At 45.7% G+C, this 20,236-nt stretch overlaps 1 protein-coding gene across 11 annotated transcripts in view; it reads left to right on the top strand.

Moving 5' to 3' along the window:
- The window catches only part of SLC8A3 (solute carrier family 8 member A3), a 156,464-nt gene that overhangs the window by 20,129 nt on the left and 116,099 nt on the right, over positions 1-20,236 (top strand). For all 11 annotated transcript variants that reach the window (XM_081508850.1, XM_081508845.1, XM_081508848.1 and 8 more), the window contains exon 2: positions 652-2,497. In XM_081508850.1, the coding sequence (XP_081364976.1) occupies positions 714-2,497 (1,784 nt within the window). In that variant the 5' untranslated portion in view covers positions 652-713. The remainder of the gene's footprint in view (positions 1-651; positions 2,498-20,236) is intronic.

Below are 20,236 nucleotides of genomic sequence, written 5' to 3'. Positions count from 1 at the left end.
TCAACTGCACACAAAGCAAGGTGTTCCATTTGCAGGGGAGTAGTCCAGGAGAACAGTTCAATTCAGCATGGACTCCTGTAAACTTATGTTTTGCAAGATTCTTGACTATGATGACAGTATGGTAAGGAAGGCTGAAAACCCTAGAAACAGTGGAAGTGGGGATGAAGATTCCTGTTATCCTTGGCCAATTTTAAGTTAATTTTTGAGAACTCTCACAGATAACAAAAGGGTTGGGAGGAAGGACTAAAGGGGTATCAGCTAAGTTTCCATTACCAATATTCCCAGCTATTTTAAGCCATTTTTCTACTGACTCTACCAGATGGTCCTGAGGACAGAGCAGCTATTTGAGCCTCCCAGTGACATCTATTTTTCCAAGTGAGAGACTGCCCCATATGTTAGTACAATATGTCACTCAAGATGAAGCATCAGTTTGTATTGGTGGGAACCTGCCATTTGTTGTCCTCCTTTTTTTTTTAAAAAAAAACTTTTTATTTTTTATTGGGTGTATAGCTGATTAATAATGTTGTGATAGTTTCAGGTGAACAGCGAAGGGACTCAGCCCTGTATATGGATACATATACAGGTATCCATTCTCCCTGAAACTGTTCTCCTTTTCTTCATGCCTTTTTCTGCCTCTCTGATCTCTTCTAGGTCTCTGGCCTGTCAGGAGGACCGTTGGTGCTGCAGTGGAAGCCGGCGGCTAAGTCTTGTGTATGGCGTGGTTAAGGTTGCAGCCTCTCACCTCTGCCTTCCTCCATTTTGGGCTGATTACCTTTGTGCTCTTCCTGAATGGTCTTCGGGCAGAGGCTGGCGGCTCAGGGGATGTGCCCAGCACAGGGCAGAACAATGAGTCCTGTACAGGGTCATCGGACTGCAAGGAGGGTGTCATCCTGCCAATCTGGTACCCGGAGAACCCTTCCCTTGGAGACAAGATTGCCAGGGTCATTGTCTATTTTGTGGCCCTGATATACATGTTCCTTGGGGTGTCCATCATTGCTGATCGCTTCATGGCATCTATTGAAGTCATCACTTCTCAAGAGAGAGAGGTGACTATCAAAAAGCCCAATGGAGAGACCAGCACAACCACCATTAGGGTCTGGAACGAAACTGTCTCCAACCTGACCCTTATGGCCCTGGGTTCCTCTGCTCCTGAGATCCTCCTGTCTTTAATTGAAGTCTGTGGTCATGGGTTCATTGCTGGTGATCTGGGACCTTCTACCATTGTCGGCAGCGCAGCCTTCAATATGTTCATTATCATTGGTATCTGCGTCTATGTGATCCCTGATGGAGAGACTCGCAAGATCAAGCACCTACGAGTCTTCTTTGTCACTGCTGCTTGGAGCATCTTTGCCTACATCTGGCTGTATATGATCCTGGCTGTCTTCTCTCCTGGTGTGGTCCAGGTTTGGGAAGGCCTCCTCACTCTCTTCTTCTTTCCAGTGTGTGTCCTTCTGGCCTGGGTGGCAGATAAGCGACTGCTCTTCTACAAATACATGCACAAAAAGTACCGCACAGATAAACACCGAGGGATCATCATAGAGACCGAGGGTGACCACCCCAAGGGCATTGAGATGGATGGGAAAATGATGAATTCCCACTTCCTTGATGGGCACCTGGTGCCCCTGGAAGGGAAGGAAGTGGATGAGTCCCGCAGGGAGATGATACGGATTCTCAAGGATCTGAAGCAAAAACACCCAGAGAAGGACTTGGATCAGCTGGTCGAGATGGCCAACTACTATGCTCTCTCCCATCAGCAGAAGAGCCGCGCCTTCTACCGCATCCAGGCCACCCGTATGATGACGGGTGCGGGCAATATCCTGAAGAAGCATGCAGCAGAACAAGCCAAAAAGACTTCCAGCATGAGCGAGGTGCATGCTGATGAGCCGGAGGACTTTGTCTCCAAGGTCTTCTTTGACCCGTGCTCTTACCAGTGCCTGGAGAACTGTGGGGCTGTGCTCCTGACAGTGGTGAGGAAAGGTGGGGACACTTCCAAGACCCTGTATGTGGACTACAAAACAGAGGATGGTTCTGCCAATGCAGGGGCTGACTATGAGTTCACAGAGGGCACTGTGGTTCTGAAGCCAGGAGAGACCCAGAAGGAGTTCTCTGTGGGCATCATCGATGATGACATCTTTGAGGAGGATGAACACTTCTTTGTGAGGCTGAGCAACGTTCGCATGGAGGAGGAGCAGCTAGAGGAGGGGATGTCTCCCAGAGTACTCAATAATCTTCCCTTGCCTCGTGCTGTCCTGGTGTCCCCTTGTGTGGCCACAGTCACCATCTTGGATGATGACCACGCTGGCATCTTCACTTTTGAATGTGACACTATTCACGTCAGTGAAAGCATTGGTGTCATGGAGGTCAAGGTTCTGCGGACATCAGGTGCCCGGGGCACAGTCATCGTCCCCTTTAGGACAGTAGAAGGGACCGCCAAGGGTGGTGGTGAGGATTTTGAAGACATATATGGGGAGTTGGAGTTCAAGAATGATGAAACCGTGTAAGTAACCCTTCCGTAGTCCCTCTGCCTCCATCCCTTGTCACCCCCTTCTCTCTTGCCCCATGCTTTAAAACTTTTCCTTGTACTCGTGTTAATGTCAAACTTTGGTTCCATCACAGGTATGCAAGATCAGCAGACACTCCTGCCAGGTTCTGCTTCCAAAATGTCCTTCAGTTTTCTCACTTTCAATTGTTTTCGGGCAAGGAATGCCGTGGCAGGATCTAAGCACACAGGATCTAAGAACATTTTGTCCACTGAAACTCAAAATGATAGTCGGTGCGGGTGTGGGATGATGGAAGCTCTGATATCAGAATTTGGGGAGGTTCTTGTGATGAAGCAAGATCTAGGAGACTGCTTGGGTCTCTCCTTTCTCCTCTTCTCAGGCCAAGGGCTTACATGAGCTTTGAAGGCAGTCCTTTCCATCCTGAGTCAGTGATAGTCCAAGCTGGACATCCTCAAAAATGTGAGTGGCATTGGCTTATGTTTTTCCAGTACCATATTGCAGTTGTATTGTATAAGCAGATTTCAGGCACCTCTCCTTCAATTTGGAAATTGCAGAATTGATTGAAACTTGGCAGTCTCTTTAAGCATCAGCTGGCTTATTTTATGATGTGAGGCTTGCCCAGTCTAGGTGAGATGAATCAATATGGCTTGAGTCCTGGAGGTATCTTGGAGAAGCAGAGCTCCCAGGGAAGCGGCCACCAGTCTTTAGTCACAGATCTAAGCTCCAGAATCTGGCTAAGCAGTGGAGGAGAAGCCTCTTAGGAATTGTGGGAAAAAAAAATACGTCTTCTGTGTGGTCATCTCTTTTCACAGTCCAGAGTTCTCCCAAAACACTTCTCAGGTCACTGGCCCATTTAGTCCTTCAGACACTGTGGATCTTACATTTCTATTGCCTATCACTCTGAGGCCTCTCTGCATTGAAACATCTTGTACTGGGTGTTCTGTCCTGTTCTCGGATGGATATCTCTAAAGAATAAAGCAGACTGACTCTGCCCAGGAGACCAGACTTTCCCGGGTTGCCAAAAAGGAAGGGGATGAGAAAGGGGAACCTTGTCTCAGAATGGCTGCTCACATCCACAGCAATAAGCAGTAGCAGGGGAAGATATGAGGAGCCAAAGGGACACATATAGGAAGTGGGAGATGTCAAACTGCTCCAAGAACCTGCTGAAGACACTTTCAGTGGGAAATGGAAGCTCATATCTGTAAAGTGGGAATAGCAATACTTTCCTTGCCTCTCTCGAGGTGGGCTCTTTTTTGCAGTTCCGTCCAGCTCTAGGATCTTCTGAACTATAGACATACGTGCTCAATGTAGGTCATAACCTGCACCAGCCAAAGATGGAACAGGGGGATACTGCCCCCTGAAATGAAATAGCCATTGACAGATTGATTTATTAGAGCTCTGTTTAGTCATGTTGCGGGAAAGGATAATCTCTTGTTAGCATTAATAAAACCCTGTGCCTTTCTAGAGAATACTCTCCCTTTCGGTGTGCTCTGGGGAGGATGTTTATACATACCAATGAAGGCCCTCGCGGCGAGGAAAACCTCCATGAAATTTCATGCGTATTTATGGCAATGTCAGTAGATAAGTTACTGTCAGGCATTAAATGACATCAGCATTGGCCATCACTGGAGAGACTCGGGGTTCCTCCCATTCAGTACCAATCTGCTGAGGGCACCGAAGAGTAGTTTTTTGAGAGATCAGAACTTGGGATCCCAATTTCTTCACCTCATTAGTAATCAACTGTGCACCTGGGATCTCTAAATATGACTAAACCTTCCTCAAACCTATGTATGTTTTCAGCTTGATTACTGTCTTGGTGTAAATGAGCCTCATGAATGATCACTTCTGGGTAATATTGGTTATAAATATGTATGAACTTCTACACGTTTGAGATGCCTGCCCAGGTAATCTAAGGTTTCCTATCTTTTCCTTTGCATTATTTTTTTTAGACTTCAGTAGAAATTAGACTACCCGCTTGGCCTTCTTCACTGCAGAAGAATGAGTTCAAAACCTGCTAACCTATTCTCACAAAAGGAGGCCTACTTTTGATACTTTAAATTGTAATTTTACAGCTAGAGACAGTATGATACAGCAGGAAAACCACGGGCTCTAAGTATAGTACTCTGTGGATTAGGATTCTGGCTCTAGTACTGATTTAACCACATTGGGGAAATTTTATTAATTTATGAGATTTTTTTTCCCATTGATAAAAAGGAGATCATAATGTCATTCTAGCAGGTCTATTATAATGATTCATGATATTGTATGCAATGTTCCCTGTACATGCTATGTACTCAGTAAACAAACTCATTAATAGTAATATTGATGAATTAATACTGTTCTTCAGAAGACACCATTGAGGTAATCAGGTTACTTGATTTTCTGTGTCACCCTAATTAATAAGCATGATAGTTTTTTGGTTATCATGAAGGTTACTAATCTAAACTCATAAAATATTGGAGCCAGAAAGGACCTTAGAATATCATCTAGATATTCTAGAGTAGTGTTTCTCACATTTTAATGTGCTTGTGAACCACCCAGGCATCTTGCTAAAATGCAGATTATGACTCCCAAGGTCTAAAGTAGGGCTTGAGATTCTTCATTTCTAACAAGCTCCAGATGCTTTTGGTTCCCAGAAGCAGAGCTGAAAGGCTCTGAAGCTCTTGACCAAATCATGAAACCTAGGAAGGAAAGTGGCTTTTCAAATGAGTTGCATGATTGGATCATGAATGCTTGCTTTCCAGTTCCAATGTTCAACTCCATCTTAGCTAGAATCTAGCTCTTACCCTGAGACCCTGCTAATTATACTAACAGTCTGAACCCTGAAATTGAAAACTTCAAGGGACTCAGACAGAAGCTGTGTGATGCCTGGAACAATTTCACTTTCTATTCCTTCTCTCTTTGTGTAGCTTTGTTTTCCCACCAAGCCTGGTGGCACTGTCACTTTTGCCCTCACCATAATACTCTGAATCTTCAGAACGAAGCCAGGCCTATGCTCTATCAATAATATTAGGTCCGTGAATTCGCTCATTTGGTTTTATGCTTTACTTCTTCACATGTGTCCTTAGCACCATGGTAGGATGGAAAAACAAACTCTGGTGTCTGACAAACAGGTGTGAATCCATCATGCATCAGTTGTGTAACTTTAACAAGTCATTTCAGCTGTCTGAGTCCCAGATATTTTGTTGCAATGATAGGAACAATAATACCTATCCTTCGAGATTATGATTAGTACTACATACAAATAGTAAGAAAATGCACCTTAGTGCAGTGCATAAGTGCATCAAAAGTGCTCAGTCACTCAACAGACATTTATTAAATATCTGCTACATCCTAGGTACATTACTAGTACTGGAGAGAAATAAATGACTAAGATAAAATAAGATCCTAAGGATCTTATTCTCCAGTGGAGAGGATACACGGTATACAGACAAATCAAAACAGTTGGGAGAATTATGGTTTGAGATTAGCTCAATAAAAGGGGAATGAAAGCTTCTCCTTTTGTGCATGACACCACTAAAGTTTTAAAGTCACCTTCATTAAAGATGTAGTAGAAAAGTAGGTGAAGTGTGGGGGTGGGTACCTGATTACTTTAAACCCACATTACAATAAACTTGTGATATTTGAGAAGGATACTACTGACATCTTTGTGGTCTGGAAGAATCCTGGTAGTTTGTGACTACCACTGTAGCACATCCTGGGGATTATGGCCTCCGAGCCTCCTGCATGTTAATCTTACTCACTGAACATGTGACCCACTCCTGTATCCCAGGCTCACAGAGCGCCTCTGCAAAAATAAGATTATTACAGCTCATTGACCTTTGGGGTCTCTGGGAATAGCCAAAGCCTCAGATGTCAAATATGCAAATGGAAAGATCTACTATAATTAAATAGCATGGGCCTCCTTCGAAGAAGAATGGAGTGTAAGCTGTACCACACATTTCCCAAGCAAATATAGATGTTGAAACTGGAAGGTATCTGTCCTCCCAGTTTTACAAATTATGAAATGTGAGAACCTGAGATGCAAAGCGACTTGTCCAAGATCACACAGGTAGATATGATAGAAAGGTAGACTTTAGAAAGGACTTTTTTGGATGCTACTGATTTAATGTCTCCCCCTCCCCATTTGGACTTTTCCATTTTATTTTTATCCATCAAAATGTTAACTTTGGAAAGAATATGGAAATTCATGGGTGAAAGATTCTCTGGAAGGGCATATCCAGGGGTGTTTATGTGAGTAATATCTTAACTAAGAATAATAATATATTATGGACTATTTTTAATCTCTTGGTTCACCTTGAAACTATTCAGGAAGGAAAATATTGAACTCATAGAAAAAATTTTTAGAAGCCTTATCTTAGTGATCTCTTGCTGAAAAAAGTGACAAGTGTAGCTGGGACATCTCTTGGTGATGGTTAACTTCAGGCTAGACCTTGTTCCATGAAATAATGCAGTATTTTTTTCAGAATGATGCAGGCCATTCTCTTCCAGGAGTGCTTTCTCTGTAAAGTTTTAGCCAACGACATCTTCCATCAAAACCTATACAAATAAGGAGTTATCCAGGACACAATTTTCACATTCTCCAACTTGACTAAACACAGTCTGGTTTTTGCTTTTTCTTTGGCTCAGCAGAATATTAGGATAGTTTTTTGTCTGGCCATGGAGGAAGATAAGGGGCTTCCCAGGTGGCGCTAATGGTAAAGAACCCTCCTGCCAATGCAGAAGACATAAGAGATGCGGGTTCAATCCATGGATTGGGAAGATCCCCTGGAGGATGGTATGGCAACCCACTCCAGTATTCTTGCCTGGAGAATCCCATGGACAGAGGAGGCAGGCTACAGTCCATAGGGCCACAAAGAGTCGGATACGACTGAAGCGACTTAGCACGCACACATGCATAGAGGAGGATCATTTGTTTCTAGAATGTCCTTTCTGCACTTGAGAAAAATCAGAAGCCGCACACTTAGTGTGGGCGGGAGTGCAGTAGAGGTAGAGATATTTCCCCCTTAGCTGGAATCCTTTTCTTCTTTCTTCAGCCTGCAGTGCTGATTTCCAGTAACAAGCTCTCTTTGTAGTTGTAGGTAAACAGTTCGTCCCCAAAACGGTGGCTTCGTGGAACTCACAGTGGAGCTGTGTGCTTGGCTCAGAGTGATCCTGAAGAAAGGAATCCGTGTCTAAGCCAATTGTTAAATGGGGGAGGAGGGGTTAACAGAATGGCAGAACATTTCAGATAGGGTTGTTCAACTATAATTTCCTCTCTTTGGGGCACAAAGGAGTGATTAGAGGCTATGTGGACTCTTCAGCAGAAGCTTTGGATATTGTGCCCAGAAAGACCCCAGGTCTTGGTAATTTTTTTTTCTTTTCTTAATTACTAAAATTGCCCAAGAATATGTCAAAGAGTGACATATTCCAACTTCAGGATCCATAAAGCACCCCAATATACTTAAACCTTATATGTCCATAAAGATCGCCAGCAAGTCCAGAGCCTTCCTGATTTATTTATTTTAGGGTCTAAGGGTGCAACATCCTTGGCAATACTGGGTTGGGCAGCACTGTCTCTGCTTGACTTGGTCAGGGACCATAGGCAACAGAGCATTCAGTGTGCCTGCCCTGAGTCTTCTCACTTTGGTCTGCCCTCTAGTATGAGAAAATTCATGGTGTGCAGAGTCGGAGACTCCACCAAGGAGAATGTCAGGTTGGGTTTGAGGAAAAAGGCACGCTGTGATTGGAGATGGTCACATGACCAGCCAATCAGAAAATGAAAAGGCCTCAGCCTCAAAGCAGGCCCCCCTGAGCATTGTTGGAATGATGCTAGTTGGGGCTTCAGGCAATAATAAAGGAATAACGATGAAGATCCTGCCATGGGCCTTGCTCCATTTGTCTCGACTCTACTGGCTATTCAGGTCAAAGTTTTCTTATTCACTCACAAGCATGATGGAAAGGGATACTTGGGCAAAGTGAGGTAGGTGAGTGGGGAGGACTCTTCCTTGTCGTCCAACTTTCATCAACTTTCCAGGTGTGTTTGGGTCATAACATGAGCACTCATTCCTTCCCCATCCTTGGGCTATGCCCCCATCAACTCCACAAGGAATGGAGTAGAATTCAGAGCTATGATCTTCAGTTTATTCAAGGTGTTGTTTTCCTGTTGCCCTTTTAAAAGAAAAACTAACCTGTGCTTCCAGAACCAATCAGAAGTCCTAGCGTAGAGCAGTGTGTAACTGATAGTTGGAGAGAGAGAACTCCTTGACCTACAAACAGAGCAAAATCCCTGTGTTTAAATTCTGCACCATCCAGAAGCATCTTGCAGGAATCACGTGCTTTGAGGATTTTGCTAAAAGATCATGAATGAAAGCACTAGGTAAACACTTTTAGGTGATGTGATAGTTGTCATTCATAGGAATTATAGTCCCACCCTACCATCTACCACATACACAAATAGGAAGTTATCTGGCTAAGTAGAGAAGAAGATAAAGTTGAAGTAAAATTTATTCATTATGGAAAAATTTGTTTTTCTAAAATTGAGTCATCACTTGGTAAGTGTATATATTTGAGTTCAGTTTTCAATGAGGCAGCATCCTGACCCTTTCTAGTGAAGGGTTAGCATGGCATGAACACAGCCTAGTTAACCTGCTCTTTCTTGAGCCCAGTTCACTTACCACTTGGTGATAAGGGTTCATGAAGAACCAGTTAGTTATGATGCAGACAACTCTTTAACATGGATACTTTAGTTGGTACTTTCAAAATGAGTGACATCTTGATGGTAGCTTCCTATTCAGAATATGGCTGAGGAACAAATTATGGAGTAGAGATGATGAATTCTGCCATTTCTTTGTAGTAGTCCATCTTTTTCCAGAGCCCTTGGTCTTGATTGGTCTCCCTTTTGGTTTCCTCCTTGTGTCTCCTCTGTGATTTCTCCTTGGGACCCTCCTGACACCCTGACCCTCTCTTTCTGAGCTGTAGTCGTGGAAGGTGTACCATACCACCATCCCTAGGGCTAACCGTGGACCTGACTGCAAATATTCCATGTGTTCACTTTATTTCCCTGTTTCTACCTTCCTTTTTGCTTGGATGCTTTCTCTTACATTTGCTCTCCCTTCTAAACGTCCTGGGCTACATCCTTTCTTTCTTTACTGTATATGCTCCAGGAGCTGCTGATACTCATGCCATATTTTCTTCTCCTGCTTGAGCTCAGCGCCTTCCTCCTCACGTCCTTCAGTCCCGTCTCCTGTCTTACTCTTATTCTATTCCCTACGTCTACTTCCTTCACACTGTTGGCATCTGTGTTTGGACTGCCTTCTGTCTACTGTCTAATCTCTGATTTCTTTGAATGACCAAGAGTCTGCTGTGGGCATCCCTCAAGAACGCCTGGCATTTGGATAGAAAGAACTAGCCTCATGATAATACCAAGAAGACTGAGATCTCCCAGGAAACAGACCACTCACTCTGGTGCTCTTTTTTTTTTTCCTTTACCACACAGTATTTGACTTTTAAGACTAGAAGATTGAATTGTAAGGATCCAGCATAGGCTAGAACTGGTATCAGAAAGGCATCAGGGCCTTAGGGACCACCTTCTCTGTCTAACACTCTCCCTCTCAGCCACGTGGTCTCTGTCTCCTGGCATCGCTGCTCCTCTCTGCAGTCTTCTCCCTTATTGCTTCAATGAAACCGCACAGCCCAACAACCCTATTTCCTACCTGAAAAGATCTTTCTATTCTTCTACCTCAGGTTCTCAAGGGAGGGACTCCGCTATTTCCCTCCCCCACCTCCACCCTTCCCCACCTCTCAACTTAACTGTGTCAAAGGCCACTGGCCAGATGGATATTGGTTTCCCTGGGTTAAGTCATGTTTCCGTCCATCCCCAACTTGACGGTTAATCTGCCATAGTTGGGTGGTGGGGTGGGAAAAGTTGCCCAGGGGTCTCGACGGTGAGCTAACTAAGCAATTGGGTCTCTAAGTGGTGGACAGTGTCACTTAGAAGGAAGTCCTGGGCGAAACAGTCATCTGTCACCTCAAAACTGACACAGTATTGTAAGGCTTGCCGTACCCCTGAGAGAGTGCTGGTTTTACAGTGATCAGCGCTGGCACAGTAGCCTGGAGTAAGGGAGAAACTGCCACTTCTGAGTCCTCAGCACTACCATGGCCATCCAGCCGACCACAGACTCAGCAGCCGAAATTAAACTGGCTTCTGCCCAGATCAACAGAAAGCATTCCTAGTGGGTGATGCTCCGTGGCACACATCTCCAGGCTGCCAGGGTCGTTCCTCCCCCTTTGCCCTTTTCTGATCTGTTGTCTCCAGGAGACGAGCATCAGAAGATCCTCTGCTGTCATTTTCAGGTGCACTTAGTTTGGGTCCTGAGTCACTGTCCAAGCCTCTTCCTGGGTTTGGGTTTCCGGAGCAGCCTGTATTCCCGACTGGGACAGAGAGCGTCCCCGCCACTTAATGCTCGCCAGGGATAGAATGACAGCCTCTCCCTTCCCTCCCTCCCCTGCTGGACAGCTGGTCTGCTGGACTTAGCCCAAGCCAGCGGTCACCCCCACCCCCTTATCTTTGCAGCTGTAACTTGATGCCTCTCCAGGAACTCCCCGGAAGCCACTGTATTCTCATCTCCAGGTGGCACAGAGCACGGCCCTGTCAGGTGCCCATGCCCCAGGGCACACGGCTGGGTGTAACACAGGACTCTTTCTGGGTCAGTTCTGGTCAGTCCGTCGTGGCTGTCCAGGAAGCCATCTTGGAAAGGATTTTTGAGGCTGTGTCTGGACTCAGCTGTGGATGTGAGAAGAAAAGCCAAGTATCTGCCAACTCAAGTCCTGGGATGAGAGATGGGAAGAGCTTCATGGGATAAAGTAGGAGTCTCCATTTCACTGAAGTGTGTTAGCATGAAGTTGTCACCGTCTCTCCAATACTAGGCCAGTCCTAGGGGAAAACCTCACTGAATCACTCTCTTCTTTCTCCTGCACAACACAGAACCGTCTTCTAGTCCCTGGGTGAATCCACAGGGACTTAAATCCCCACTGGACCCGTGATGCAGGTAACCTTCTTATCAGACCAGAACCTTCCAGAGTCCTTGCTACCATAGTGGGCTTTTTAAACCAGACCATGGGTTCCCAGCCAGCTTCCCATAACAGGCCATTTTAATTATCTACCCCTCCTTGTGGACCCCAGGTTTTAGAAGATTTTTAGCTGAAAATTAATTAGATTTCAATTTTTTTTCATAAAAAACAGCAAAAGTTAACTAGTGTCACAACAATGAGTTAATATAGTTCTAGCCAAAGTAGATAGAATTGATATTTTAATTAACCTGTGGACCGTTGGAAGAATATATACTTTCTATTTTGGGGACTGGGGAGAGAGTAGAATGAACACAGCCACATACTGACTTTCAAAGGAACAAACTGATATAAAATACTTTGAAAATATTAGGCACTAATTGTTTAAAGTTGTTTTGAAGAGGGCGATCCCCTGGGGAGTTCGGAATATGCTGGAGAATATATCAGAATATAGGACACGGTGTTGATTTTCTAGGCTTCAGCATTGTTTAGACCTTTGGGAAACATTACTGTTGTGGCTGTTATGTTTTTACATAATAAGACTTCTAATATTTATATAGAAATAAAAATTGCACTTTTAATATTATCAATTTCTTCAGATGAGTTAACTGAATTTAAGAAATGTTAATTTACCTTAGGACACAAAGCGTTTAAGGGTCAGTGTCCAAACCTAGATCTTCTGCTTATAAATCACATATTCTTTCAACTACATTACATATTTTAGCATCAGAAAAGGTCAGGAAGTTGAAAGCAGCAGACTTTATTCTCATATAGAAAGAGTTAAGAGGACATCTCTTCCTTAACAGCAAGAGTTGGCTGTCCTCTAATTCAGGGGCAACTGGGCCCAGGGAATTTGGCAAGGGCCAAATAGACTCCTTAATGCCCAGCTCAGAAATCTGGACTCATCACTCTTGGCTGTTGTCTCAGACCCACCCTTGCCCAGCCGGGCACACAGGGGATCCTTGTCCGGCCACTTCACCATCAGGAATATCCACAGCTGACGCTTTGGCTTGCTGCAGGGAAGGCTGACTCAGGAACATGTGTTCAGATTGAGGGGGCCCCCTTGGAGGTTGTGACCCTGGTGTCTGGGTCACAAAAACGAAGGGTTAGAGGAGGAGGATTGTCAGAGAGCCCGCAGCCCTCAGAGAACCCATGAGAGCCCTCCCTCCAGAGAGGAGGTGGGGCTGGGGTGCCAGTCCCTCAGAGTACAGTCAGCAGACGTTCGTGGAGCTCATACAGTGGGCTGAGCACCGTGTGAAGAGGCACCACCCCTGTCTTCAGGGAGTCTCCAGGCGGGTGGGGAAGGGAGTGCGTGTGAGCATTGCTGTGAAAGAGGGACCCCTGAGCCTCAGCCACACGGGGACGACTCCTGCCTTTTGTCACAATTTATCGTTATTATTCTTTATTTATTTGGCAATGTCGGGTCTTAGTTGCAGCGCACGGGATCTCTCATTGTGATGCGGGGAGGCTCTAGCTGTGGTGCTCCAGCTCCGTAGCTGTGGCATGTGGGCTTGGCAGTCACAGCCTGCAGACTCCAGAGCACGTGGGGTTCAGTAGTTGCAGCTCGCAAGCTTTCTAGTTGTGACACATGGGCTCCAGAGTGCATGGGCTTAGTTGCTCTGAGGTATGTGGGATCTTAGGTCCCTGACTAGGAATCGAACCCATGTCCCCTGCCTTGCAAGGTGGATTCTTAACCATTCGACCACCAGGGAAGTCTCCTTTTGTCATGATTCAGTTTGGAGTCATTAAAGGTGACTTGCACACCTCCTCCTCTAGTCCACTTAGAAGAACTTGTTAGGAAGAAGGGCTGGTTGGCTACAGCTTGTGGGGCATGTGTAGATAAAAGTAGAAGTTGACTTCAGGAGTAAATGGTCCCACAGCAGGCTGCGTCCTCAGATCAGAGCAGCGCTTGGTTCTCTTTCATCATACATCCTAGAGGCACAAAAGATGTCTGTTAAATGAATGAATGAATGAACAGAGGCCTGGTCCTCTGTCTACCATCTCCTGGTTGCAACAAGCTGGGGAGATACAGGATTTGAACGCACTTCTTAGGTGTGAGGTCCAGGGGTGCCCACCATCCCCCACTCTCCGTGCCTTCCTCCTCTTCTCTCCCAGGGTCTGCAAGACCACCGAGATCCCCAGAGCCCTCTCTAGCTTCAGGCATCCTAGTTCCTCCCCAGCCTGACCCCTCCCAGCACCAGCTCCACAGAAGGACTGCCCCTGGCTACCTCTGAGCACAGGCTGCCTTTGATGCTCAGGAGACACCTTGTAATTCATTTAGGAGCTCCCTCCAGGGAGCATGTCATTATGTCCTGTCTGGGCCTTGTAATGACAGCCCCCCGCCACTGCACAGGGAGCTGCCCTGCTCAGCTGTCCAGAAACCTTTCCCTGGGAGGGAACTAATCTGCTTAGCCCAGATTGGATGCAGTTCCGCACAGCACCTCCCTGAACGTCTCAGAAATGAGTCCCCACTAGCAGAAAGGACTGCCTTAAGGGAGCCTGAGGGTTAGCTCTGTTCTGCTCTGCTCTTTGCCATGAGCCCCCGACCCCCACCCCCAGGATTGTTCTTGGCTGAATGGGAGGCTGAGAGAGCTCCATCTCAGCCAGAGCCCCTGGGTGTCCCCTAGCCCTTGTAGGGGTTAGAAGGGAGATGAAAGGAGACTGAAGGAATTTGCCTCTTTTCCATGTGAGTTTGGGGAAAGAGGGTGCAGGGTGAATTGTGTCACTTGGCACAGTACCTGGATAGTGTTGCACTTTGAAGGGGAAGGGGCCTGGGGTGTTTTGAGCTATAGGGGAAGTTGCTGCCTTCTCTGCATGACTTTTGTCTGTTGAACTTGATTTCTGTGAAATGTTTTAAATGCAAGGGTGTGGCCTCAGTCCGGCACGGATGCTGCTCAGGGTGGTCTGTCTCCTCTATCTTCCCACCCACATCGAGGTTTACCTGAGGCTTTCCCTCGAGGAACCCAAATCCTCTCCTTGCTGTTATGTGAAATCAGCCAAAAATGCTGCTGGCAAGCTATGCAGGGTTGAATAGAGTCTCCCACTTCCTGCTCCCAAATCCATGTCCACCCATAACCTCAGAACGTGACCTTATTTGGAAATAGAGTCTTTGCAGATTCCATTAGTTACAGTGAGGTTATGCTCAGTTAGGGTGGGCCTTAAAGCCTATGACTAGCATCAGCATAAGGACGCCATGTGATAACGGAGATAAAGTTGCAGAGTGATGCCAGCTGAAGACCCAGGGATGCCAAGGATTGCTGGCAAACACCAGAAGCGAGGAGAGAAGCATGGAATAGATGCCCCTCAGAACCTCTGAGGAAGGAATCAACTCTGCCTACACCTTGATTTCAGGCTTCTGGCTTCCAGACCTGTGAAAGAAAAAATTTCCGTTTCCTTAAGCCACCAAGTTTGTGGTATTGTGTTACAGAAGCTGCAGGACACTAATACCCAAGCCTTGCCTAATGCTTGCTCTGGACTTCAGTGAGTCAGTGAGGGGTGCCACACGGATGGTTAAAGGGCTGCTGGTGAGAAGAGCATTGCCGGTGGGGTTAACCACCCTCAGGACATTGACCCACAGCTTGAAGGAGACCAGAGCTCATTTAGCAACTTTGTTACATGTGGATTGTAATTGTAAGCCTTTCCATTCCTGCTTGCAAATTAGATGAGAGTTCAAAAAAATAATCTGGCCCCTTTCTTTAAGCCACACTCCCCCGCATCAGTTTAGTTACTTTATGACAGATATTTTAATGGCCTTCCCTTTTATCTGCCAATATTCTTAGTTCTGATCCATTGATGATTATTATATATATATGTATATATATATACACACATATTCACTTTGTCAATATTTTTATTGAAATATACTTGATTTGGGCTTCCCAGTGGGCTTCCAGATTTGGGCTCAGTGGTAAAGGATCCACCTGCCAATGCAGGAGATGTAGGAGATGCAGGTTCGACCTCTGGGTTGAGAAGATCCCCTGGAGGAGGAAATGGCAACCCACTCCAGTATTCCTGCCTGGAGAATCCCAGAAACAGAGGAGCCTGGAGGGCTACCGTCCATAGTATCGCAGAGTCTGACACTTCTGAGCGACTGAGCATGCACGCATACTGATTTACAATGTGTGTTAATTTTTGCTATACAGCAAAGTGATTCAGTTATGCATATATACACATTCTTTTAAAATATATTCTTTTCCATTATGGTTTGTCATAGGATATTAAATCTAGTTCTCTGTGCTATACAGCAGGACCCTGTTGTTTATCCAGTCTATATATAAAAACTTACATCTGCTAACAACAAACACCTACTCGATCCCTTTCTCAACCCCCCAGCCTTGGCAGCCATCAGTCTTTTCTCTACGTCCATGATTCTGTTTCTGTTTCATAGATAGGTCCATTTGTGTCAAATTTTAGATTCCACGTATAAGTGTTATCATGTGATCTTTCTCTTTGTCTGACTTACTTCCCTTAGTAGGATAATCTCTAGGTCCATCCGTGTTGGTACAATGGCATTATTTCAGTCTTTGTTTGGCTGAGTAATATTCCATTGTACCACATCTTCTTTATCCATTCATCTGTTGATGAACATTCAGGTTGTTTCCATGTCTTAGCTATTGCGAATAGCGCTGCTATGAACATTGGAATTGTATCTTTTTGAATTGTAGTTTTATTTGGATATATGCCCAGGAGTGGGATTGCTGGATCATACGGCAATTCTGTTTTTCGTTTTCTGATGAACCTCCATTGATGGTCCTTAACTGCGTAGAGGCTCCAGCTAATGCTCCATGAACTGCCTGCCCACTTCTCCTTTTCCACCCTTGTGACTGGGGAGGCACAAGAAGGGCCCATTCTCCAGGCACTCTTTCCCATTGGTGTTCCCTGCTGCTTTGCAACCAGTCCTGAGAGCCAGATGTGTTATCTGCTTGTCCTAAAATGCAGATGTTACCTGCTTCCCTCTGCAAAGCAAGGTGGGCCTAGCTGGGGAACAAACAGAAATGCCACAGCCAGCCTGAGAGCAAGTGAGCCATGGCTGTCTGTGACGGAAGGAAGGCGGCCCTGGTACATGAGAAGGGAGCATTGCATGAGTGCTGGGAGCTGGAAGACAGAATTTGGGTTTATCATTTGCACCGTGAATCACCAATGACAGAAGTGAGAGAGCAGCGATGTGGGTAGAAGCCCGTGTAGATATAGGAGGGTAACAGAGCAGAGGCTTCCCTCATAGCCCAGTTGGTAAAGAACCCCCCTGCAATTCAGGAGGCCCCAGTTCGATTCCTGGGTCAGGAAGATCCCCTGGAGAAGGGATAGGCTACCAACTCCAGTATTCTTGGGCTTCCCTTGTGGCTCAGCTGGTAAAGAATCTGCCCACAATGCGGGAGACCTGGGTTTGATTCCTGGGTTAGGAAGATCCCCTGGAGGAGGGCATGGCAACCCACTCCGGTATTCTGGCCTGGAGAATTCCATGGACTGTACAGTCCACGGGGTGGCAAAGGGTCGGACATGACTAAGCAACTTTCACTTTCAACAGAGCAGGGTGATGAAATACACGGAGAAGGTGTCACACGGACCAAATTGGAATCCCAGCTCAGCTACTTATTGGTGAAGGGATCTAGGGAGAGTTAACTGGCCTTTCACTTACTCATCTATATATATGGATAACAATAGTACCTACCTCCTAGGGTTGTTATGAGGATTGAATACGACTATAAAGCCATTTAACATAGTGCCAAGTCTCAGTTACTCACCAGATGTATTATGTGCCAGTTTGTCATTAAGGAGTTAAAGAATCTCTGCCGTGACCTGTGGGCCAGCGGTCTTCTCCGGCAGATTCTCCCATAAGTAATTATATGCCCCACCTGAGCCCAAGGGGAGTTTGGGGGAAGAGACCATTGATCTAAAGATAGACAGTCAAAGAGTCTTGTCTGGAGGAAGGCGGGGAAAAGTTTCATTATCCAGGCTTTCTTTGACGACATCAGGGAACATGTCAGTGTTCTCTCCAAGGAGAGAGCAGCCCCAGGCCGGGGTACAAGGTGACCTTGGAGTGGATTCCTCTGCATTCTGATGTGGACTTTATTGAATTTGTTTGGGAGATGAAGGGAAAGAAGGAAGATGGAGAGAGAAGGGAGATAAAAGAAGAGGGAGAAAGAAGGGCTGGGAGGAGGATACATGTTCTTATCCGGAGTATAATTACATAGGAAATTATTGTACTTGCTGGTGAGGCTCTGGGGCTGGCACGACTACAGTAATTACAGTGCAGCCTCCCGGGGGCTCTGGGGCATGTCTCTGAGCAGCAAGTAGGCAGTGCTGTGATCTCTCTCCTTCAACCTGCTTCCCAGGCCCCACTGTACACCATCCCCCCTGGAGCCTGTCCTTGATCAGGAAGCTTAAACAGAGCAATTACCAGTGTCAGAACGGAGGCAATTACTACTTATTTTTGCCTTTCTTATTATAACTGGACCATTATATCCTAAATATGAGTCCCACTGACCAAACGCGTGTTTATAACCCTCCTGCTAAAATGGTAGACGCCATGTTCTGAGCTGGAACCAAACTCAGGACTGAGCCAAGGACAGAACTCCTGCCTTGAGGGCAAGGCAGATGACTTCTCCCACTTCTCTTCACGCTATACCTTGCACATAGTGGGTGATAAAAAAGCGTCTTTTGAATGGGTTAGCAAATGAATCTGTGTCACATTTTTATGCTTATGTAATCAGTGTGATTATCTATGGGCTCATGTGATGAAAACCATAAAGTTGTCCATCCTGGCCTCCTTCAGGTGGAGAGCCCTGCTCTTGATGACTGAGTGTTGGGAGCAAGATGAGCAACTCTGCCGCAGTGCCGGCCAAGGTGCTGTCTCTTCCCCCGTGTTGCCCCACGAGAGGAAGTTCAGTGACTAAAGAATTAAATGTTTTCCAGCCTGATTCTGGTGTTTCCAGTCACGGCCTTCTGCCTTTCTTTTTGTCTTTGTATTTAAAGATGACTCGTCCTTACACGAGCAAGGCAGTTTTCTGTTGTCTAGTAAGCGGCCAAATAATGATGTTGCCATTTTTTTTTGGTACTTGTTGCTGTTCAGTCACTAAGTTCTGTCTGACTCTTTGTGACCCCATGAACTGCAACACGCTAGGCTTACCTGTCCTTCACTATCTCCCCAAGTTTGCTCAGACTCATGTCCATTAAGTCGATAATGCCATCCAACCATCTCATCCTCTGTTGACCCCTTCTCCTCTTGCCTTCAATCTTTCCCAGCGTCAGAATCTTTTCCAGTGAGTCAGCTCTTCGCATCAGGTAGCCACAGTATTAGAGCTTCAGCTTCAGCATCGGACCTTCCAGAGAATACTCAGGGTTGATTTCCTTTTGGATTGACTGGTTTGATCTCCTTGCTGTCCGAGGTGCCAGGTCGTGTGTCGGGTGTGTGACATGTGTTATTTATGACCCTTACACTAATCCTGCAGTGGTACATAACTCCATCCGTGCCCTGGCCACTCTGCCCTGTGCTTTCCCTTTTGTAGCACAGCATATCACTAGATCAGAGTCAGAGATCTGAAGATTAAGCTTGGGTTTCGTAGGTGTTCATCCTTCCCACAGCTGCACAAAGCCCTTAGTTGAAATCTCCTGTAGTTGAGGCATGAACATGGTCACTGATGTTGTCCCTCCTGGCTCTGAACCCCAAGTTGTTCTATTCTTGCCTTGACATTGTCCGTGTTTGTGTCTCTTCCCACTCAAGAAGTCCTCCCCGACGGTACTCCTGGCTTCTTTCCTGCTTCCAGTGTCTGACCTGACGTTTCCTGACTGCTGGTTGAATCATATGTAGTTGCTTGCTCTTCGTGAATATCATGAACAATCATATCAGTTATTTCATGTGGTTCATCTAACACTGTGAACCCAGTGTTCTCTGCTTGCCCTATGTGAACACTGTTGCCCCCCAATTCCCTTTACATATTTTTTAAGAGGAGGTAAAATACTTGCCCACCCCAACTCCTCATCTCCCAACACTAACAGGCTCCTCACTTTTTTGCTAGTCACAGTAACTGCCACCACCCAAGGCTGAAGAGACCCGCTTTGTATTAAGACTTGTGTTAAGGCTTCTACCTTAGCCATTTTATCTGAATGTCTTTCATGTTTCCTTCTACCACTGTCTTCTCCCCATGGCAACCAAACAAGCAAGCAAAATCCAAAGCGTGGTATTACATCATATAAAGGACAAGAACATCAGCTTTAGGAGGCGGGGGACCCTGTATTTCAACCCTGACTCTGCCACTCCTTAGCTATGTATGTTAGTTTTCTTTTGCTGTATAACTAATTACCAAAGACAATACTGATGTATTGTTGTTCATTTTCCCTGGATCGAGAGTCTGGGCACAAGTTAGCTGTAGTCAAGGTTAGGGTTAGGTCAGCTGGGGCTGCTGTCTTATCTGAGGCTTAGGGTTCTTTTCCAAGTTCAGAGGGTTGTTAGCAGAATTAATTTCCTTTTAGCCATAAAACTTGTGGCTTTCTTCTTCAAGGCCAGCAGGAGAGAGATTCACCTTTTAAGGACTCTTCTGTTTAGGAGGGACACACCCAGAATAATTTCCTTTAAAATCAAGACTTAAGAGTCAACCGATTATATCTGCAAAATTCTTTCACTTCTGCATTGTCATGTAATCATGGCATATGACCATTGCCATGTTTACAGGTCCCCACTCACACTTTAG

Source organism: Giraffa tippelskirchi, chromosome 7 (genome assembly GCF_054371585.1).
Source record: "Giraffa tippelskirchi isolate mGirTip1 chromosome 7, T2T-mGirTip1v1.2.pri, whole genome shotgun sequence".
NCBI classification, from domain to species: Eukaryota; Metazoa; Chordata; class Mammalia; order Artiodactyla; family Giraffidae; genus Giraffa; species Giraffa tippelskirchi.
This window is presented reverse-complemented; position numbering and strand designations above follow the sequence as displayed.